Source organism: Hypanus sabinus, chromosome 25 (assembly GCF_030144855.1).
Source record: "Hypanus sabinus isolate sHypSab1 chromosome 25, sHypSab1.hap1, whole genome shotgun sequence".
NCBI lineage: Eukaryota > Metazoa > Chordata > Chondrichthyes > Myliobatiformes > Dasyatidae > Hypanus > Hypanus sabinus.
The window spans coordinates 48,684,645-48,708,825 of record NC_082730.1 but is presented as its reverse complement, the minus strand read 5'-3'; the positions used below and the strand labels follow the sequence as shown (position 1 = coordinate 48,708,825).

Genomic DNA, 24,181 nt, shown 5'->3' with positions numbered 1-24,181 from the left:
CTGGTACACAGCTTAACTGCAAATGATCACCTTGGTCGCTTTTCTTGTGGTTGCAAGACCCTGTTGGATATTGCTAATGTGGAATGCGAGAAGTCCAATTCACTGATTTGCTAGCGAATAGCAGGACTGGACGATGGGGGAGCCGTGTGGCCTCGGTCGTGACAAGGCCTCAACCCAACTATCTGCAGCCACCCTGGGGGAAGGTGTCGGAGTCGTTGTACTCCACTAGAGGTGACGTGGCATGGTGTGGTGTACATGTTGGGAGTTGGTGCAGTCCTCCCACCACTCCCCCACCTGTGTTTCCCTGACAGAAGATAAGCTGTATTGTGTTTGACTGCAAACTGCTGCAACATTCATGGAGTTGGGGACTTGGACAATATTTTTCTGGGTGACTGTATTTTTACTGCTGTCTTATACGTGCTATTTGCACCTCTTGCTGTGTATGACTGTTGGTACTTTGTTTTGCCCCTTGACCCTGGAATAATGCTGTTGTGGCCAAACCAAAAAAAAAAAAAAATCGCTGCTGGCAATGACCCTACAGATTTGCTATACCTGCAATATGATGCTCTCACTCCAATAGTCATTACACCAAAAACTGAATCCCATATTGGATTCTTTATTAGCAATTTGCAAACATACAATTTTGAAGCAACCCCAAGTGTAAGCTAAGTGCAGCTGAGCAATCAGCAAAAGATACGACATCCCCCAGTCCCAAGCTACAAACTACAATCAACAAAGCATGAAGACGTAACTTATTTTCTTTGCTTTCACCACGCCCCCACTCATGTGACTAGTTACGATAAAAAACATAATAAATGCACAACACAGAATACAGATAGAGAACAGATACATGGCTTCTACATTCTAGCCCCCTAATTATTATATTAATTGCAACTATATGCTTCCAAGACAGGAGATATGAAAGTTCAACATTTACACAAATTTCTCTTTTGGGAAGGAGTCTGTCCTGGATCATGATCTTCTCCCAGGTAGTTCCTCTTGACTGCCTCCAGGAACTGTTTGAAATGGCTGCTGCCAAAGCTCATCCAAGCACAAAGTGAAGAAAATCTGCAGAAGCTGGATGTCCAAAGCAACACACAGAAACTGCTGTTGGAACTCAGCAGGTCAGGCAGCTTCTAGAGAAAAGAGTAAATAGTTGATGTTTTGGGTAAAGACCCTTCATCGAAACTGGGAAAAAAGATAAGAAGAATTGGGGAAAAAAGATCAGAACTGAGATGAGATGAATTTCTCATTTTTTTTCTCAGTCCTGCTGAAGGGTCTCAGCCCGAAACATCAACTGTACTCTTTTCCATAGATGCTACCTGGCCTGCTGAGTTCCTCCAGCATTTTGTGTGTGTTCCAAGCACAAAACTGAGACCCCTATTAACTGTCAACTCTGGCCGAGTGTAGTCTCTTCCACCACCACAGCCTGCTTTCAATGGTCCATTAACAGTCCAACCCTACATTGTTCTGATTGAATGGGGTCGATCATTAACAATACAAATCACTTGCAACCGCACCAAAGCCTCGGACACATTCACTCCCATCACCAGCTCAATTTCCAGCAAATGTACAGTATATGCTTCAGGTGAGACCACTCCTGAGATCTGATGAGGAATGTTCCCTTTGTAGATGGGCATACGTTCCTGTGTTCAGATGTTAGGCAATTCACAATAAGCGTTCACAGTCTAAGCCAGCCACTTCCAATCCTAAAACAGCATAGCTGCTCACGACCTTTTCATGACCCTTTATGCGTAATTGAACGAGTGTTCCTTTTCCTGTCAGGTTGAGCTTGTTCATGAGGCTCTCTGTGCAGAACACTGCTGTACTTCCTTGATCGAGGAAAGTGTGAATAACCACTGTCTTGTTACTCTTCTTTGACTTCACCCAAACTAGAAATATAGGAAGCTTACAATCATGATCACCAGTCCCCTAATGCCATTAGATGCTAAAGCAATATTCGCTGCTGTGTTTGCTTCATTCACAGCTTCTTTTGAATCTGCAGCCTTTTCATCAGTTCCAGGCTCAGTTTTATCTTTGCTTTCCACAGTAGCCACAGTAGTGGCAAAGCTGCTTCCTTTAGCTTGACAGCCAGTTTGTGACCCAGTTTCGTTCACACCTTCACTTACTGCTGGTGATGTAGCATTGTATTTTTTTCCCAAACATTGGGTGAATAGCAATCTTTACTTAGCTTTCAATAAAATCAACAATGACAATGAAAGTAACCTTACAGTTGTGCCTTTCTGGCCGTTTTTAGACCGCTGATCTTCATTTTTAAAAAATTTATGACAATTGTCATATTAGCAAGCATGTCCAACTCACATGTCCTGCACGTCTTCCATGGCATTGCAAGAACTCCTAAGAAAAAGACGAATCTTGAAATGTGTCCACACCTTCTGATTTGATATGTGGCCAAGAAAGAGCCTTCTCCATATAAGCTGCAGCAATTTTGCACTCATCCTACAAATGCTCCTGTTGTAAAGCTTGGACGCTTCGATACCCTTGCTCCTGGACGGCCCACTGGCAACTTTTGATGAGCTTTCCAGGTTCAATGAACTGTTTGAGAAAATTGAGACAGTCACCATAATTATCAGACCTGCCCTCAATGTTGTTCTTGAAAGCCCTCATAAAGGGATGATACTACAGGATTGCTATTGAAAATCTGAATCTCTTCGGCAGAGATGCAATGCATTGCTGTTGCATCACCAGCTTATTTCCTTTCGTGTCCTTATGGGTTCCAGTGCAGCATTTAGACCTTTACAAATTGCTATTTTTTGCACATTCAGATGGAGACATAATGTGAAGATTTTTACTCACATATTTGAAGGATGTAAGAAATAAAATCAATTCAATTTATCATCTGAAACATGAGTGTTATCATAATGTCCTCAGAAGCCCCTTGTACCATTGGATGTGGGAGAGGTTCAGAGTGCCTCCTTGGTGCAAACTGAGAATGAGCACGGTGAACTACCCCTTGGGGATCAAACTCAAACTAATACATGCTGAGGTATCAGACGTACAGATCACTCTACTAGCAATATAATGTGCTGCACACACATTGGACATGCTGTTTTCAGCTTTATACATAGTCACAGCCTGTCTGTGGCTTTATAAATATTTTCATTTTCTCTGGCAACTTGACCTTCAATATCGCATGTTTGTTTAATTTCCCTTAGTCTTGACTTCATGGTCACTGCTTCCAGCTAGACTCCAGTTGTTTTCCAAGTGTATGATCCAGACAAAGCAACAACAGATTTAATTCAGTATTTCAACAGAACCAAGGGTTGAACTACTAGGCAAACACCACTCTACAGCTTTCAGTCCCTAATGGACAGGCAGCACTGACCATTCAAAACTGCATTTCAAACCCAAACACACAACATACAACTACCACTGCCAACAATCCTGAGGATTTGTTATACTTCCATGATGCGCCTCATTCCAAAAGTCGAATCCTTTATTCACAATTAGCAAACATGTAATCTTGAAGTGATGAAACTTAAGCATATTTAAGTGTAAGCTGAGTGTTATTGAGCGATCAGCAAAAGATACAACATCCACCGGTCCGGAGCTACAAACTGCAATGAACGAAGCATGAAAATGTAACTTTTTTTCTTTGCTTTTACTACATCCCTACTCATGTAACTAGTTACCATATATAAAAAAAATGCTCAACACAGAATACAATGCAGAGAGCAGATGCAAGGCTCCTACATATGGGTTTTAACGTATGGTTGAATGACAATTAAACTTGGACTTAATTGGGACAGGAGACTGTTACTGAACATTTTCTAACTAATGTCAGTCACGTGTACTGGAATGCCTCAAGTGAACAGCTTTCAAATAGTGTCAGCTGCGTGTGTGTTCAAGAAGCAGTGATTTTTTTCATTGGTATCTGGTGAGAAATAAGCAGTTGGAGAACTTAGAACTGTTTTGCTCACTGTGGTTTCGAGAATTTAGGCTTGGAAATGCTAGAAACAGCCAAGAGTGAAAATGAAATGATTTCACGACTTCAACAAGTTAGGAACAACAAAGAATTTGAAGATATCAACAATCATGTTACAATGAAAAGCGAGATTGGGAGAATGCAATCATCAACTGCATTGTATGAAGGCATTACCTGCACTAGATGCTTGTGCTGATTTTGTTCATTTACAGTCAATCAAAAAAACATGGCAATGTACACAGGGTGAATTCCTCCGTCAACAACTATCAGGAGCTAATACAGTTTTATAGTACTGTGGTAGTATTGATAGTGTTCTAATTTGTTCTGTATTTCATTTAAGTGCGTAATTTGTTACTCAGTTAAATAGTAGTTTGTCTTTTTTTTTAATACCTTTTTAACTATTTTCACGAAACTTCGGCTAATTGGGGCAGCTGCTTAATTGGGCCAACATGTACTGGTCCCAATGAGTCCCAGCTAATTGGAATACACTGTACTAACAAATAATAACAATCAAAAAGCTAGATAAATATTTGGGAGGGTAAAATCCAGGACCATTGAGTAAGAACACAAGGATAGGGTTAATTTAGTTCTGAAGAACACCCATAGGAGCAAATTTATAGTCAGCCTTTTGCTCCATTTTATCATAGAGAGCAGAGGACATGGCTCAGGTACTGTGCTTAATTGAAGTAATATTAGAAACACACCACTGACAAATGATGAAGGATACATTTGACTTCATTCAAACTCTTAAATGTAAAGGCAACATTCCCAGTTCAAACACCTTTGAAATTAGTATCAAGTTTATTATCACTGACATATTTCATGAAATTTTGTTGCTTTGTTTTAGTAGTGCAGTGCAAGACAAAAATTACCATAAGTTACAAAAAGCAAATAAATAAATAGTACAAAGGAAGAAAAGGGAGATAGTACTCTTGGATCACTCAGTAATCTGATGGTGGAGGGGAAGAAACTGTTCCAAAAATGTTGAGCTTGCATCTTCAAGCTCCTGCATCTTGATGGATACCAACTTGTTGAAGATGAAGTTGATATCTCCTTTTGAAGATATCCTCTATAGTGGGGAGCTATAGCCTCTTTCAATCCTGCACACTGTAGCCTTCATACCAGGCAGCAATGCAACCAGTCAAGATGCTCTCCATCATACATCTGTAGAAATTTTCTAGTCTTTGATAACATACCAAATCTCAAACTGCTAATGAATTAGAGTCACCATTAGTGTGTTGGGCCAAAGATAGATCCTCAGATATTGGTGACTAAGATGCTCACCCTTTCCACCACTGATCCCTTGCCGTGTTCTCTTTGGACTTACTTTTCCTTGGTCTTACTGATGTTGAGTATGAGTTTGTTGCTGCGACACCACTCAGCCAGCTAATCTATCTTGTTCCGAGATATCTCCTTGACCTTGCACAATTTACACAAAGTCCAAAACACAAGCTGATCAACTTAATTTCTTGATTTGTCTTTGATTCACAGTCTCAGAGTCCTTCTTCATTAGGGTCGGTCCTTGTTCTCTGTGTTCACAGATTTGCATACCGTCCCAGAATTTGATAAGCAGGTAAATCCTATTTTCAAAATCCATCTTCCACCTAGTTCTTCTGTTATCCTCCAATGAAATGATACTGTGTCAGACCCAGACTCAACTCAATCCTATTTAGTCCATCTTCATCTTGTTGTAGTTTTTCTTCTCCATTTTCCCTCACCAAATACTGAGCATCATAGTTCTTGGTGCTGAGCTGGAAATTGATTTCTCCTGTCAATTCATGCAATCTCATTACCAGCTCTGATCATTTAGGTATTTCACTGTTTTAACCCATTATAAGACACAACTCTTGTGCTCACTGCTGAGGACAATTGAATGCCCCTGAAGGTGTGTTACAGTGGACTCATCATCCTCAATCTCCATACATATACGTGTGATCTAACAATAAACTCAGCTTTGAGTTTACAACCCGATAGCTGCTGCAGAACAACAAATTTCATGACATATGTCAGTGGCAATAAACCAATTCTGTTTTTACTGTTCTCCATTTATTATAGCTTATAGACTGAGAGCTTCAATAAAACAAATTCACTTCCCAATCATTCTAAGTCTATAAAACATAGGAGAAGAATCAGGCTATTCGGACAACTGAGTATCTCCACATTCCCTCATGGTAGATATATTATCCCTCTCAATATTGATCTCCTGCTTTCTCCTTGTAATCTTTCACAACCTCACAAATAAAGAACCTATCAATATCAACCTTTGCTTTTAATATACCCAATGACTTGATCTCCAGAACCGTCTGTGACAAGGAATTCCACAGATTCCAAATATATTCCATCAAATTCATACAACATATTACTCAAATCACATACTATATAGTGGTTAAGACACAGATAAACACTGAACTCCATTCAAAGAATCTAAATTGATTCCAGTGCATATTTCAATTGCCATACTAATTGAACGCATCATAGTTTGTTGTTAAGTATCAGCTTCTCTGCTCTGAGGATAATAAAACATGACTTTACCCATAAAATAGCAACATATGGTAATTATGCAACTGGATGCATAGCAAAACATTTTAATAATCAATAACATATACAGCAATTACCTTGAAGCTTGGCACATATATAATGCACTTTGAGAAATTATTTAATCAAAATCTTACCAGGGAATTCTTTACTGTCAGGGAAATAGTATTCAGTAAATTCAATGTGAATTGCTGACATGTCGAGTGGAAGATGGTAGGATACCCTGTTACAGGAAAGTAAGGTTGTAGGCTTCTTACCATGCTGACCCGCTGCTGAGACCTTGAATGAAATAAAATACCGAAATAGCATCAGCACACACAGCACTAGGATTCATTTTCTTTCTTAACCACTATTAAAATCTGGCCCAGGTAGATCAATAGTGAGACAAACGATGTGCAGTTGGGCAAACATGAGGAAATCTGCAGATGCTGGAAATTCAAACAACAACACACAATTGGGATTTTTTTTGCCAGATTCAGCAAGTAAAACATCAAATACTTATGTGATAATTATGAACAGCTTTGTGGAATGACAGATCTGGAAAACACACAAAACGCCCCTCATGAAAACTTAAGCTACCAAGATGCAGATGCAGCTGTTCTCCTGACTGCTAGGACGAAAGTGGTAGAAAACAGATTTACAAGTCAATTATTGATGAAATTGAATCTCAAGGTACTGGGATCGAGAAATACAGTGGATGATTTTTCAGAAATACACCTCTACTGTTACAATGTTAAACATAACAGCACAGATTTCTAATAATATTATATCTGTGATATTGATATTAATATGTGGTTCAATATGTCTTGAAATATCTTAGATTTCAAAAAATACTTGCAGCTGTCCTACTATTGTAATACAGGCTCCTTTGTCTTGCACCTGGACTGGTATGCTTCTGGCAAGCCCCAAATTGAACAAACATGTATATTAATGGCAAGTCAATACCACTTAAAGGTGCAGTTGATGATACCTTTACATCAGTGATTAGAAATTAGGCCTTCAGCTTTCCAGCTGGGATCTTGCCAACCCCATAATATACACATCCTACGTGGACTGAATGAACTGCCTGGCTTCTGAATTGGTATGAACTTCAGGTTGAGGCCAAGTTAAATCGTCCAATTGAAGGTGGTTGGAAATGTTTCAGTATGATCTTTCGCATTTACCCCACTGGTGACCTCGACAGAAGCAGCAAGACTGTAGGTTTGCCAAGCTGTTTAGCAAAATACTCGCATATACATTGGCACCTATTTGAAATCCACCCAGGGTTATTCCTGATATTCTACTGCACTCATTGAAGGAGGATTCATTATCTGGCTTCATGGTAATGGTGGTGTGAGGAATACACTAGAACACGAGGAATACAGATTGAGCAGCAATGCAGTTTTATTGCTGATGGCCCAGGGCACCTTACAGACATCTGGTTTAATACTGACATATTAATTCTGAATCTTTCTCATTAGCATAGTGCTACTGCAAACTAACACAGTATCAATGGTTTTGGTATGGAGATATGATTTACTTCTACAGTTCTGTGTAATGTTCACCTGTACACCATCATACTCAGGATTTCTAACAATTGCATACATCCAAACCTATCTCTATGCTTTCACTGCTAACTAATGCAGGCTCATTCCGGCAATTACAGACTTCAAGACTAGGCTAGTTTGGCAGCAAGAGTTACCAACAAGCTGCCTGAGACAATGGACTTGGAATTTCCCAGTTGTGTTGACTTATTCAGTCAGATTCATCCATTGAGGAAAGCCAGCTGATGCAACTAGAGGAGGATTTGCTTTCCTCAGTTGAACTTAAACCACAAGGCTTCAAAGAGCTAGGCTAATATTGAGGACACCCATGACTTCCAACTTCCAGAATAGCACTACCTCAGATATATGTGTCTTGTTCGAACTAGTCACATTCTGAAAACTATGAAACTGAGAATGACAATATCCTGACAAAGGGTCTCGGCCCGAAACGTCGACAGTGCTTCTCCTTATAGATGCTGCCTGGCCTGCTGTGTTCCACCAGCATTTTGTGTGTGTTGCATGACAACATCATATTGTGTCTTGACTGGTCCATTAGACATTTATACAAATGAAGTATCCAGTACATCTGTGAGAACAACACTACAGAGGTCTTGTTTCACTGCAGTGATTTGGTTTATTGGAAAGACTGGCTCTATCATTTCAAATACTTAAGAGTAAACCGTATTACTGCAGGCCTGCTGTTTAAATGTTCCAATTTCTGTAATCATTCTATATCATGATAAACACATTGTAAACATTCTAGTTTTTCTTCAACTTACTGTTATACTTTGTATAACACGGCATCAGTGACTAGCTACATCAGCAAGTGCATCAGTGACGTCACTGTGTCCAAGACCATCACTCTACGCGCTAACCAGAAGCCATGGATGACAGCGGAGGTGTGTGCGCTGTTGAGGACCCATGACTCTGCATTCAGAGCAGCTAACAATTCAGCCTGAACAACAGCAAGGGCCAAACTGTCCTGGGTCATCAGAGAGACAAAGTGTGCACACGCCCAGCGAATCCACAGCCACTTCCAGGACAGCTGTGACACGCGGCGCATGTGGAAGGGCATTCAGGACATCAACTACAGGACAGTGTCACCTGACTGTGCGGGTGATACCTCCCTCCCAGATGTGCTGACTAACTTCTATGCTCATTTTGAGGCGGAAAATGACATGACAGCGATGAAGTCCACCCCTCCTACAAATGACCAGGTGCTTTGTCTCACCGTGGCCGACGTGAGAAGAACCCTGTGCAGGGTCAACCCACGGAAGGCTGCTGGACCAGACAACATTCCCGGTAGAGTGCTCAGAGGATGTGCAGACCAGCTAGCAGATGTTCTCACTGACATCTTCAACATCTCCCTGAGCAGCGCCACCGTGCCAACGTGTTTCAAGGCCGCCACCATTGTCCCCGTGCCGAAAAAGTCTTCGGTGTCCTGCCTCAATGACTACCAACCTGTTGTACTCACATCCATCATCATTAAGTGTTTCAAGAGGCTCGTCATGAGGCACATCAAGACCCCGCTGCCCCCCTTCACTGGACCCTCTGCAGTTTGCGTACTGTCCCAACCTTTCAACGGACGACACCATTGTCATCACTCTCCACCTGGCCCTAACACACCTGACAAAAAGGACATGTACTTTCGAATGCTGTTCATAGACTTCAGTTCAGCATTCAATACTATCGTCCCTCAGAAACTGATTAGAAAGCTGAGCCTACTGGGCCTGAACACCTCCCTCTGCAACTAGATACTAGACTTCCTGACTGGGAGACCTCAGTCAGTCCGGATCTGAGGCAGCATCTCCAACACCATCACACTGAGCATGGGGGCCCCCCAGGGCTGTGTGCTCAGTCCACTGCTGTTCACTCTGCTGACCCACGACTGTGCTGCAACACACAGCTTGAACCACATCATCAAGTTCGCCGATGACACGACCGTGGTGGGTCTCATCAGCAAGAACGATGAGTCAGCTTGCAGAGAGGAGGTGCAGGGCTAACAGACTGGTGCAGAGCCAACAACCTCTGAATGTGAACAAAACAAAAGAGATGGCTGCACACACAAAATGTTGGTGGAACACAGCAGGTCAGGCAGCATCTATAGGAAGAAGCACTGCCGATGTTTTGAGCCGAGACCCTTCGTCAGGCTGTTGACTTCAGGAGGGCAGGGAGCGACCACTCCTCGCTGAACATCGACGGCTCCTCGGTAGAGATCATAAAGAGCACCAAATTTCTTGGTGTTCACCTGATGGAGAATCTCACCTGGTCCCTCAACACCAGCTCCATAGCAAAGAAAGCCCAGCAGCGTCTCTACTTTCTGCAAAGGCTGAGAAAGTCCATCTCCCACCCCCCATCCTCATCACATTCTACAGGGGTTGTATTGAGAGCATCCTGAGCAGCTGCATCACTGCCTGGTTCGGGAATTGCATCATCTTGGATCACAAGACCCTGCAGTGGATAGTGAGGTCAGTTGAGATCATCGGAGTCTCTTCCCGCCATTACAGACATTTACACTACATGCTGCATCTGCAAGGCAAACAGCATTTTGAAGGACCCCACACAACCCTCATACAAACTCTTCTCCCTCCTGCCGTCTGGGAAAAGGCACTGAAGCATTTGGGCTCTTACGACCAGACTATGTAACAGTTTCTTCCCCAAAGCTATCAGACTCCTCAATACCCAGAGCCTGGACTGACACCTTACTGTCCTATTGTTTATTATTTATTGTGATGCCTGCACTGTTTTGTGCACTTTGTGCAGTCCTGGGTAGGTCTGTAGTCTAGTGGGGTTTTTTTCTGTGTTGTTTTTCAAGTAGTTCAGCGTAGTTTTTGTACTGTTTTATGTAGCACCATGGTCCTGAAAAACGTCGTCTTGTTTTTACTATGCACTGTACCAGCACTTATGGTCGAAATTACAATAAAAAGTGACTTGACTTGACTTGTATGTTGTGCTGAAAATTTGCTATCTTCGTTGTCCTTTGCAAAAGGGATTTGGAACAGATGCTCATGAGTAGCACTACATTTTGTTAAATGGACTACTTTTTGTTAACTATTTTATTAAAAAAATTTGGATACGTGCATTTCAAATCAACTCAATTATATTATTTGAAATATCTAAGAGAAATTCAAGCATTCCAGATAGTTTGAAACACTTCTTGCAGATTTTCAATGTGCACTCAATGGAGTAAGGTGTCTTAACATCAATAGCTCTAAACAAAAAGAACATTTTTATTATTGACTTACAGTTACTTTAAAAATAAAAAGCTAACATTGTGAAGTCAGTGTCCATCTGAGAATAAAAGTCAGAAGTTAAACTTTCTCTGAACAACTTCCAACAGATTAATGTAATGAAATAGGTTATTAAACAGAGGCATGTAAAATAGACTCAGAACACATGAAAGGAACAGATGCCTTCACATTGGATTAAATTCTTACACTATTTAGAATAGCAGATGATACTCATTTGTTATGCAGTGAATAATCTGTCAATTTGGCTACCATCACATCAGCTCAAAAGCAGATGCCATTTCATTGGCTCTTCACTCTGCAGGAACAATTGGACACTGAGGATCCATACATCAGAATGCTCTTCATCGACAACAGTTTGACATTTCCCTCAAAACTAATCAATAAGCTCCAAGACCTAGGCCTCAATACATCTCTGTGCAACTGGGTTCTTGGTTTCCTCACTTGTAGATCCAGTCAATTCGGATTGGCAACTACATCTCCATGACAATCACCATCAGCACAAGTTGTTTGCTTTGCCTTCTGTTCTATTTGCTTTTTACTTATGACTGTGAGGCTCAGCACAGCTCCAATGCCATACCTAGGTTTGCTGATGAATCAAAGGTTTGCTGATGAATCAGCATATCGGAGGGAGATTGAAAATCTGGCCGAGTGGTGCCACAACATCAACATCCTCTCACTCACTGTCAGCAAGACCTGAGGCTAAGCTTGCTAGTTTGGTACTACATCTAACAGTCAATGGTGGCTCCACATTAACTCGTCAATTGAAACAGAATTGCAAATTTCAATTTAGATTAATGGCTCTAGAGAAAAAATTATGTATTTACAATGCATAATATATTGAAATCCTTTTACTTTGAGTTGAGAGAAGTCTGGTTATAAAGAGTCAAGACTGAAGTTATTCCTCATCTCTAAAGTTGACGGATCCATGAATATATATTTCATAAATGCAGAACCAATCATCATTAGATTGAAAAGATACGAAGTCAATGTCAATTCTTCATCCTTACCTGATAAACGTCCAAGTCATCAACACGGACAACCACACAACTGGAGAGCAGCTTACTCCATGGCACTTTACAAGAATCAGGGGAAGTAGCTCCTGTCGATTGGTCACTTGCTCGTCTTTTATAAGCCTTCCAACCTGGTGACCCTACTGTCAACAAGAACAGAAATTTTAACAGCCAAAACTAAAAGTCACTGCTTAAGGTATAAATTTCTGTATTTCAGGTACTTTATGCACAGGGCTTCAATTCTATGTGACGAATTTAAAACATGATGCATGATTTAATGTTGTGACACAATAAATTTGTTCTTTTTCTGGCAGGGTAGCCTAGAAATAAAGGGTACATTTTTTTCAAAACAAACCATACGGCCATTCAGGAGCAAGAAGCATAAAATAGTTGTACCCAAGACCTCAATCGACAAACATTTGCGGTAAAAAGTTAAAAGGAAAAACTTCTAGTCTCAAGAGCTGCATAACAGATTCCTTTCTCCTTTTATTCTTGCTGGTTCATGGGTGTTTGGAATGCCCTCAGGCCATTCAAATGCTGAAAACAAGACAAGGCTGTTCTCACTTAAGATTACATGGAACAGTACGGCACTGGACAGGTCATGAAGTGTACAATATTGTGCTGATTTATACCAAATGTCCTTCTCCTTTGTGTCATCCATAATCACCCATTTCCTTTGAATTTATTTGTTTCCCTAAAAAGCATGTCCTCAGGTATTTTATATTTCCATTCCATGCCAACTGTCCACACCACGCACAATTCTTAACAACTCCATCAGGTTTCCCCTCAGCCTTCAACTCTCCAAGGAGAATATCCCAAGTTTGTCCAACCCTCCTCTATAGTTCACAGCCTCCAATTCATGCAACATCCGGGTAAGCTTCTTCACCTGATACGAAACATCATTTGTCATCATTATCCTCTTGTCAATGCACTTTCAATGAACTATAGACTGACACACAAGCTCCCTCTGAACATCAGCGTTATTAATGGGTTTACCATTAACATTATATTTTCTCCTTCCATTTGATCCCACAAAGAGCCTCACACTTGTCTGGATTAAAATTTATCTGCTACTCCTCCTCTGCCTATATTTGTAGTGGTCTATTTCCTGCTGGACTTTGGTAGTCTTTTACTGTTTGCAGTCTAATTTGCTAATCCATCCATCTACCTTTTCATCCAAATCATTGATGCAAGTCACAAACAACAGAGATCACAGCACCAATCCTTGTGTGACACCAATGTTCATTAATCCCCAACAACAGCAACCACCCCTCAAGCCTTTCTCTCTCTTCTGTGGGCAAGCCAGTTCGTAATTCAAATTTGCAATTTACCCTGGTTCTCATATATCTTTAACTTCTGAATTACAATAGCACAAGGCCTTACTCGTTCATGTTGCTAGCTTGCACTGCCTTACCCTCATCAAGCACCTTTGTCACCTCCTCAAAAAAAAACTAAGCTTGTAAGACATGACTTGCCCTGCACAATGCTATGCTAACTGTCCCCAAGAAAGCCAGGCATAAATCCAACCCCTTAGTATTCTCGCCAATAGTGTCAGTCCCACTGATGCAAGGCACACTGGATTATTCCCATTTGCCTTCTTGAACAAAGGCACAAGATTTACAACTCTCCATTCATCTGAGACCTCACCTGTTGCTAGTGAGGACACAAAAATCCTTGTCAAAGCCCCAGTAATCTTGTCACTTGCTTCTTTCAATATTCCAGAATATATGCCATAAAGCCCTGGGGACTCATTTAAATTAATGCTTATTCAAAGATCCAGAATTCTTTCCTCAATCTCAAAATTTCTCAGCACATTAGCATGGCCCACTGTGTTTTCACTATCCTCCAAATCCTCCTCCTCAGTAAACAGTGACACAAAGCACATATTTAGTACCTCAGCACTTACTCTGATGCCAAGCACAAATTCCTTTCACATTTGAGCACCATCTTAGTTATCCTCTTTATTAAAACAAGCATAAGATGCCTTTGGATTATCCTTGACCATGCTTACCAAGGGCACTTCACAACCTCTTTTGGCCTTCCTAATCTCCTAAGCACTTTAATGCTATTTTTATATACCAGAAAAGTCCAATGTGGTGGATTCACTGATGTATTTCCAGATAGTGTTGGCTATCAGTGAAGAACTCAAAAAATTGAAACCTGAAGCATGTCACATTTGATTTGCCTGGGAGTAATGCTGTAACAACGGATTAATGCTTTACAGTTCAAAGTAGGTTAACTTGTCTCAATAATACCAACTGAAAAGTCAAGATTGTAGCAATACAAGACATTACACAGCTTCACGCATCTGCCAGGTAATCTCAGATTTTAACATGAAGCTCTAGTATAACACTTCTGCTAAATAATTCCATTAATACAAGCATTTTATTTTTCTTAAAGTACATTTTAGGGCTTAGGCTCAAGATCACCCGTTAATCATTACTAGGCAAATTAAAATCATTATGAATTAGCTAAAATAGAGCAAAAAAACAAAACATGGCTTTAGTATAATGATTGGAAGAATGACATATCTGAAAAGGCAAACTTAAAATGTGTAAAAACACAGTTTCTACCAACCAAGAATGAAATTCAAACCCATTCTATTCAGATTTTCTCTCTCAATACATTACTCAGAAGAGTCATTGCTAACAGCAAGATGTTTAATAGAATCATTTTGGACATGCATTCTACTATGCCTTTCATACATGTCCGTGTAATTTTATCCAAATTGAAAAAACTATCACAGCAAAAGGAGTAATTAAAAAGTGTAATTTCCAGAAAGCAAATCAGCCTGCAAATATTGGTCTTCATCGTCTCATAAATTATTTTAATGTTATTAAGGGGAATAATTGTGTCCAGTATAGTTTTAGTTTAGAAAACAATCCAGCTTTATCTTTCCCAAGTGAACATTCACTGATTTTGTTGAAAATTTGGCCTTTTATTTGTTACTGTGCCATACTCTGCAACCTTGATCACCTTGTGTGAATTGTCAGTAGCTTGCAAAGCAGAAATTGCCATCCACCTTACTACTTGGAACATGGATACCAAAAAGAAAAATATTGCATTATCATGAAGTGTGAATTCACTGTATTACTTAGAAAGTAATTGGAAACAAAATGTGGTTGCAACATCAGTGTAATGAAAATTGGTTCAGCTGTCAATTTTAATTCTCGTCACCAGGCCAATTTTCTTCCATGATAATCTAAAAAAATCAACCCAGGTATCATAAACCTTCTTGCCTGACAAAAAACTTGGCCTCTTGTAGTGTACACTATGAAGTTAATTTCTGTAAGAATGCCAAAATGACATTGCTAAAAAAATGTTTCATTCATATCACTCACAAAGTTGGCACCATCTTAATTGGAAACGGAGTAATTCAAATCATGCATTAAGGATGCATGGAAGGAGAATGCCTTCATTTATAATCATTCAAAAAATACTTAATGCTTCTTCTATTCAGACTGGTAACTATTAGAAATCTACATGACTCTCAGGGAACTGGAAATGAGCACTTGAACCAGTTAACATCTCATGAGTTTTGAAGTTAATCAGAAAATTACAACACTCAGACATTAAACTAACATTAGATGTTGATGATACCAACTTCCATAAGGCATTACACATGGATAATGTAAACCTCCTGATGATATCTACACACAAAATGCTGGCTAACTCTGCAAGTCAGACAGCATCTATGGAAGCATCATCTTCATCGGGCAACATCAGCAAGCCAAGACACTTCATCAGGACTGAAAAGGAAGGGGGAAAGAGGGTGAGGAGGACAAGCTTGATTGTGATAGGTGAAGTCAGGCGCATGTGGGAGAGAGGATGAATTAAGATGGGAGGTGATAAATGGCAAAGTCGAAAGGAGAAGGAATCTGAAAGGAGAGATAGAGCAGGGGTTCACAGACACCTTGCTGGAATGCTCTACCATAGACTGCGGTGAAATACAAGTTTGTGGGTATATTCAAAGTGAAGTTGATAGTTTCCTGATTGGTCTGATTAACAAGGGATATGGTGAGAGGGCAGGTACATGATGAAATAGCAGAGCAGACTTGATAGGCTGAATGGCCTAATTCTGCTCCTTTGTCTTAAGGTCTCAATGGTATTGGTCCATGGCATAAAAGAGGTTGGGGACTCTGGCTAGAGGACCATAAGAGAAAGGAAAGGAGGAGGGGCACCGAAGGAAGTGATGCGCTAGTGAGGAGAAGAGGAAAGAGGCCATAGGGAAAGGGGAGGAGAATGAAATTACCTGAAGTTGGAGAAATTGATGTTCATGCCATCAGGTTGGAGGCTACTGAGACAGAATGTGAGGTGTTTCTCCTCCAACCCGAGAGTGGCCTCATCGTGGCAGAAGAGGCAGCCATGGGTACGTCAGAATGGGAACAGGGCCAGGAATTGAAATGGCTGGCCACTGAGTAATTTCGCTTTTTCCACCTGGAGCTGAGGTGCTTGACAAAACAGTCTGCCCATTTATGTCAGGGGTCGCATCAATGTAGAGGAGGCCAAATCGGGAGCATGAGTTACAGTAGAAGACTCCAACAGATTTGCATGTCAAATGTTGCCTCAACTGGAAGGACTGTTTGGGCCCTGAATGGAGGTGAAGGAGGAGGCAAATTGGCCATGTAACACCTCTGAAACTGTGGGGATAAGAGTGTAAGTGCCAGGAGGGAGATCAGTGGAGAGGGACAAATGGACACACTAATCATGAAGAGAATAATCCCTGTGAAAGGAGAAGCGCGAGGGGCAGGTAAAGACATGTTTGGTAGCAGGGTCCTGTTGAAGATGGCAGAGTTGTAGAGAATTGTGTGTTGGACGTACAGATTCACGGGGTGGTGGGTGAGAAGAAGAGGAACTCTAATCCCATTGAGGTGTTGTGAAGATGAGATGAGTGTGGATGTCCAGAAAATAGAGGAGAAGATGAAGACATCATCAATGGTGCAGGAAGGGAAACCCCGTTCTTTGAAGAAAAGACATGTTCTGGAAAGGAAAGGATAGGAACAGATGTGCATAGAGAAGGAGGATCTGAGCAAAGGGAATGACAGGATGGGAAGAGGTAGAGTCAAGACAGCCGTGGGAATTGGTGGCTTACAAATAATAATAACTTTATTGATTTTGAGTGGGAAATTATTTTGTTACAGCAGCAACAGTTAAAAATACACTTAGTGTGCAAAATTTAATAAAGTACGAAATAATAATATAGACAATAATAAATTACCAATGTGCAATAATAATAATGTACAAAATAACAAGTTGACTATTGTACAATGATGTGTGTACTCCTGTTACAGGGATGAATTGTTGTATATACTTCTTGCATTTGGTCGGAAAGACTTTCTGTAACGATCCTTGTGACAGTGGAGCTGAATGAGCCTGTTCAAAAGTGAGGCTCCACTGCTTACTCAATTGCCCATGGAGAAGATGTACCTGATTGTCCATAATGAATAACAGTGTTCTAAGTGAACTCATCTCTGCCACTAACTTAAAAGAGTCTGGGTTGTAGCCAAAAACGGATCCAGCCTTTTTACTAAAAATATCAGGATACAGTTTGTCTCCAGTGATGGAGACAGATCAAGAAAGGAGATGGAAGTGTCAGAAATGGACCAAGTGAATTTAAGGGCAGAATAGAAATTGGAGGCAAAGTTGATGAAACTGATGAGCTCAGCATGGGTGCATGAAGCAGCACCAATGCAGTCATTAATGTACCACAGAAAGAGTTGGAAAGCATTACCGGGAAAGGCTTGGAACTTGGACTGTTCCACATAGGGAACGAAAAGGCAGGCGTAGCTGGGGTCCATATGGGTGCCCTTGAGTTTGGAGAAAGTGAAAGGAGCCGAAAGAGATATCATTAGTTGTGATGACCAGTTCAGTCAGACGGAGGAGGGTGCTAGTGGAGGGTAACTGGTCCGGTCCATTGTCAAGAAAAAAGCAGAGAGTTTTAAGACTTTCTTGATGGGGTATAGAAGTGTATGGGGACTGGACACCCATAATGAAAATGAGTTGATCAGAGGCAGGGAATTGAAAATAGTTGAGAAGATTGTGAGCACATTAAGTGTCGCAGATATAGGTGGGAAGGGGGATAAAATGGAGTCAAGATGTGAGAACACGAGCTCCATGGGACAGAAGCAGGCAGAAACAATGAGCCTACCCGGACATTTGGGTTTGTGGATCTTGGGTAGGAGAAGGAAATGAGCAGTGTGGAGTAAGGGAACTATGGGTTTGGTGGCTGCAGATGGGAGACCTCCAGAGTTGATGAGGTTCATGATGGTGTTGGAGACAACTTTCTGATGGTCCTGAGTGGGGTCCTCTTCAAGTGGTAAATAAGAGTTACTGTCAGGCCTTAGCAAGGCAGAGGTCAATCTGTCACACTACAACGGCCCCTTTTGTCTGCATGTTTGATGGTGAGATTGGGATTGGTGCAGAGAGAGTAGTGAGAAGGCACGAGGTTTGAAGAGAAGAGTGCTGAAGACAAGCGGAGATGTAAAGATCCAGAACAAGTAAAGACCCAAAGCTAGGTGTCAACAAGAGGAGGAGAGTAGGTGATGGGAGAAGGGCCTAGCGATGCAGGGTGGGGAATTCTTGCCAAAGAAGTGGGCTCTGAGATGGAGCTGACATAAGAGCTCGACGTCATGGCTGGCGCAGAACTCACTGAGGTAGAGGCAAAAAGGAACATGGCAAGCCCTTGCTGTGGACAGAACATTCTGCCTCAGGGAGGGGAAGTCTAGATAGAATAGTGAAGACACAGCAGGGATAAGAGGTGGGATTGGGGGGGGGGGGTGGTGGCAGGAAAAGTGTCAGTGACATTAGAGGAGAGGCAAGGGGTGAGGTGTTCAGGGAAGGTAGCGTGGGAGGAAGATGGAGATTCTAGAACCAAAAGGGTGACGGGGAGTCCTAAAGACAAGTAACTGGAGAGTTGTGATGAGGGAAGGGGAGCCCGGAGCACAGGTCCTAGTGGCAGTGGGAAAGTCCTCTGCCTGGATGTGGGGGCGGCTGAGGTCAGGGCTGGAAACCACGAAATTCCCAGTCTGAAGGGACTGTCACAGATTGCAGGCAAATACTCCCACTCAAACAAATATTAAGTCATGTATACAACCTACTGCCAGACAATGATGTTTCAAATTCATTCTACAGTTACTCATTGTAAAGTGCATTGGCTGATTCTGAGCACATGATAGTTATGATGGTTTATTCCAGATAATTTAAAGGGTTTTTTTGAGCTTGAGAAAATAAAAAGGAAGTACTCATTCATCTGTATAGGCAAACCAACAGGAAAGTAAGAACTCAAACCAAAAATAATTAATTTTTTAAAGTTCTAATTCAAAATTTACTTTAATTAGTAGCTTAGATAAATAATTTTTTCCAGAAATTTATGCACATAGAAAGCATTCACCTTTTTGCTGCTGAACTCCCAGACTCTAACAAACCTGCTGAGAGAATCAATTTTTTATGGCCTTTTTAGATCAACATTTGCATTGCCATTCCAAAACATCAGAACCAAACAGAGTTTATTTGATAATTCAGTTGTGAAATACTCCAGAACTCATAACATTGCCACTTCAAGTTCTAATTAATCCAAAAATTATAAAAGCAACATGAGCTAACCATTACAGGCTGTGTGCAACCTTGGCCAGATGTGTTGTGCACCTTGGTCCAGATGATCCCTGTTTTATTTGTAGACATGTATATGGTTGAATGACAATGAGCTTGAACTTAAACTTGAGAAGTTCAAGTATTGAATGTCCCTTATTTATACAAGGAACTTACAAACATCAGTTTTCATATGAGCTTAGCACTTGACTTATTATTGCTTATCAGTGGAAATTCTTTGAATTTTTCTGCTTAATAGGAACACAAAAGAAAATATAGTACATCTACCATTTATGGATTTTCTCGGAATGGTAGAAACGCAAATACTGAAGTCCAATATATAATGGCACGTCCTTTAAGATACTTTAGGAAAAGTAATTGCCATTTGCCATGCTACTTTTCCATAACATAACTTTTGCTTTTTGATCAGAAGGTTAATAACACAACATGCACAGCTGGCTCAAGTCAGTCATCTAAACAGTTCCCAGTGCCACCCTGAAAGAAAAGCTGTAATGGATGTACAGTAGTAGCAGATGCTTTCAATAATTGGATTTGTACTAATCTGTCCCAGTCCTTCTTGTAGATCCTGTAGATCCATTGGTGCGAACTCTTAGCATAATGGATACAGCCAATAACAGGTAAAGGTAAATTTAAGTGATTAGTTTAGAGTGATTGCTGCGGTTACTTGCAAAACAACCAAGGGCATTTCAAAGCAAAAAGTTACAAAAGTGCAGGGGATTTCCATTGATTCATAACATGAATTATCAAAATAAAGTCAAAAACACTTTAAAATCCAGTTGGCAAAGGGAAATCCCTTGTGTAAAAAATATTTAATTTGAAGTATCCCATTCAATGTGCAGTGAAATACAGTTTAAAATCAATTCAAAGCAGAAATTAACCACAGTTTATTTAGCTTAATTTATGCTGATCAAAGTAGATATGAACGACATTCATCTTCCACCCCCTCTCCAAATTCCATGTTTGTAGCACAAAGCTGACAGCTAGATTCTACAAAGAACTGCAATTGTGGAGTCCTTTTGCAGTTGTGAAAACCAAGAGGAAATGCAATTTAGCTATGATATCAAAAGTGTCCCATCTATTGATATAGCAATTTAATTTATCACAAATGATTATATTCACTCCAATGATAAATGACTCACTAGAACAGCATGGATCACAATCATTAAACATAAATGTTGCAGCACAGACCACCTTTGCACCAAAATCCAGAAAAAACTATTTAGAAAATTTTTGTAAATGATTATGTTTTGAAGCAATAATATTTTCCAACATCGGTGCTCAACAATATATGGGGGATAAACAGCACCTGTAAAAATAAGAATGAATTGAGACAATCAAAACTAAAGGATGTCACAATTATTAAAACTATACAGACACTATATGACAACCCTACTGCTAGGATTAAAATCAATGGATATTTATCAAATAGTTTTACCCTAGAAAGGGGCATGAGACAGGGTTGTGCATGGTCACCGCTACTCTTCACGTTATATCTGGAGTCATTAGCTCAATACATCAGACAAAGGGTATAACTATTAAAAGGGACAGAGCACAAATTGGCTTGTTACGCGGATGACATTTTGATCTATCCAGGGCAACCAACATACTCTTTATCTAAATTGATGCAATCCTTTGAACAATATGGTCAATTATCAGGATACAAGATCAACATAGATAAAGCCCAATTACTTTCATATTACTATAGCCCACCAAGAGAAATTGAAAGTAGATATCCCTGGGCATGGCAAACAGAGTCTTTCAAATATTTGAACATTATTACGCCAAAAGACTTGGCAAAATTATCAGAATGTAATTATCAGCCTTTATATAAAAAAATTAAGGAAGATATGGCAAGATGGAACCCGATTCCTTTTTTCAGTCTCAGTTCAAGGATTGAGTCTATTAAAATGAACATACTGCCCAGACTATTATATCTCTTTCAGACCTTACCAATAGAGATGAATTAAAATCAATTCAATGAATGGAACAGGATGTTATCAAGGTATATTTGGCAGGGTAAAAGACCTACAGTTCTTCTCAAAACTTTACAATTAGCCAAGGAAAAGGGGGATGGGGCCTACCTTCTCTTAGAGTTAATTATTTTGCAGCACAGTTGAGAGCTGTGATAGGTTGTTGCAACCCATCATATGATGCTCAATGGAAAAACATTGAGGAACGGGTACTTCCCATCCCCATACAAGCAATTTTGGCTGATAACAACCTGCAAAGGCACATAAATACTATTGATAACCCATGGGTGAAATTGACTCTTAAAATATGGAAAACTACTATAAAAGAATATAATCTAGAGGGAGATATTGCAATTCTTAAATGGTGTGCATATGACTCGGATTTTACACCAAATAAATTGGATGCTAGATTTAAGGACAAGACAGCTAAAGGAATAACAGTTCGTTGCAACATAATGAAAGAAGGAACACTGTTCAGTTTTGGAATGCTTAAAGAGAAACACTTATTAGAAAAACAAGATTTTTATTGGTATTTACAGATGTGACAATGTTAATAAGGTGCTTAAAAATGTAACCAAGGCAAGTACATGCTTGATAGGCTATTTAGAAAAGCATGTAATTCAGATAATGGTAGTAGAATCATTTCAAACATGTATAAGGAGTTGTCAAATTTTTAAACACATTCAACTTCATACATTAAAACAAAATGGGAGAAGGATGGAGGGGTAATTATATCTGAGGAAGAATGGACACTAATATGGAGGTATCAATGGAAGTGTACCAGTTCACAGAAATGGAGGGAGTTTGAATGGAAAAACTTGATAAGATATTTTATTACACCCTCTCAGAAATCTCATTATGATAGTAACCTCCCCGTTTGCTGGAGAAATTGTGAAAATCAAAATGCAAATCATTATCATATTTTTTTGAGACTGCCCTGTTATCAAAGACTATTGGAGGGGGATACACAATGCCCAACAAGACATCAGCCGTGCATCGCTGAGGAGATGCCATTTTCTTAAAGCACAGGATACACAAGTGTTCGGACCTGAGGACTAAGATCACTATAACAAACGAGCATTCTGTGGAGCACTGCTATGTAGGGTAAGTGTTTGTGTCAAACGAACTGTCTTTTGTGTGAAAATTAGATATTTTCTTTGCATAAAATTTGAAATGACTTCCACAAGACCAAGATCAAAAATATGATATTTCAGGAGAGATAAAATTGGGCTTTGAAACACAAACCAAATCTTTAATTTGTTGTTGCCCTTCTTAACAAATAGACATTACGAAACTATAGTGATTTGTCAGAACTTAAGTATTAGAGTACCCTTGTGAACAGAAAAATTTGTAACAAAAAAAAGTTACAAGCCCCTGAAATCTCCTCTGCCACTCAGTAAGACCTGTACTTGAAGTTCCATCAATCTTAGACTTCAATACTCTCAAATGAGTATCCATAGAAAAAGTAGTTCAGCCATTTTTATGAAAATCCAGCTATAAAGTGCATACCTTTCCATTTACTCGGCGATTCTTTCATTGGAGATTTCCCACCTGTTGCATCCTCACTGTGATCTATTATTGTTTGTACTTTGGACTGAAACTCTTGCAGCAGGTCTTGGACCCATTGTGCTCTGGATTCCATGGCTTCAGAGTACCTAACCCAGTGTTTACAACTATCATCTGCAAAAGGAGACACACAGCTTTGTAACTCAATGATAATTAAAACTTCAGAAATGGAGATCAAAATCCCTTTGGTGAGTTAAAAAACTCTCTTGGAATAATGTTAAACAGACAGACATACTTTATTGATCCTGAGGGAAATTGGGTTTTGTTACAGTCCCACCAACCAAAAATAGTGAAGAAATACAGCAATATAAAACTATAAATAATTAATAATAAGTTAATCATGCCAAGTGGAAGTAAGTCCAGGACCAGCCTATTGGCTCAGGGTGTCTGACACTCCGAGGGAGGAGTTGTAAAGTTTGATGGCCACAGGTAGGAATGACTTCCTATGATGCTCAGTGTTACTTTTCAGTGGAATGAGTCTCTGGCTGAATGTACTCCTGTGCCTAACCAGTACATTTTGGAGTGGGTGGGAGACATTGTCCAAGATGGCATGCAACTTGGACAGCATCCTCTTTTCAGACACCACCGTCAGAGAGTCCAGTTCCACCCCCACAACATCGCTGGCCTTACGAATGAGTTTGTTGATTCTGCTGGTGTCTGCTACCCTCAGCCTGCTGCCCCAGCACACAACAGCAAACATGATAGCACTGGCCACCACAGCCTCGTAGAATGTCCTCAGCAACGTCCAGCAGATGTTAAAGGACCTCAGTCT

At 40.3% G+C, this 24,181-nt stretch overlaps 1 protein-coding gene across 2 annotated transcripts in view; it reads right to left on the bottom strand.

Annotated features, from left to right (window-relative positions):
• The window catches only part of LOC132381222 (bridge-like lipid transfer protein family member 3A), a 147,021-nt gene that overhangs the window by 43,315 nt on the left and 79,525 nt on the right, over positions 1–24,181 (bottom strand). For both annotated transcript variants that reach the window (XM_059950556.1, XM_059950555.1), the window contains exons 10-12: positions 23,353–23,523; positions 12,263–12,408; positions 6,619–6,760 (exon numbers count right to left, since the gene is read on the bottom strand). In XM_059950556.1, coding sequence (XP_059806539.1) covers positions 6,619–6,760; positions 12,263–12,408; positions 23,353–23,523 — 459 coding nt within the window. The remainder of the gene's footprint in view (positions 1–6,618; positions 6,761–12,262; positions 12,409–23,352; positions 23,524–24,181) is intronic.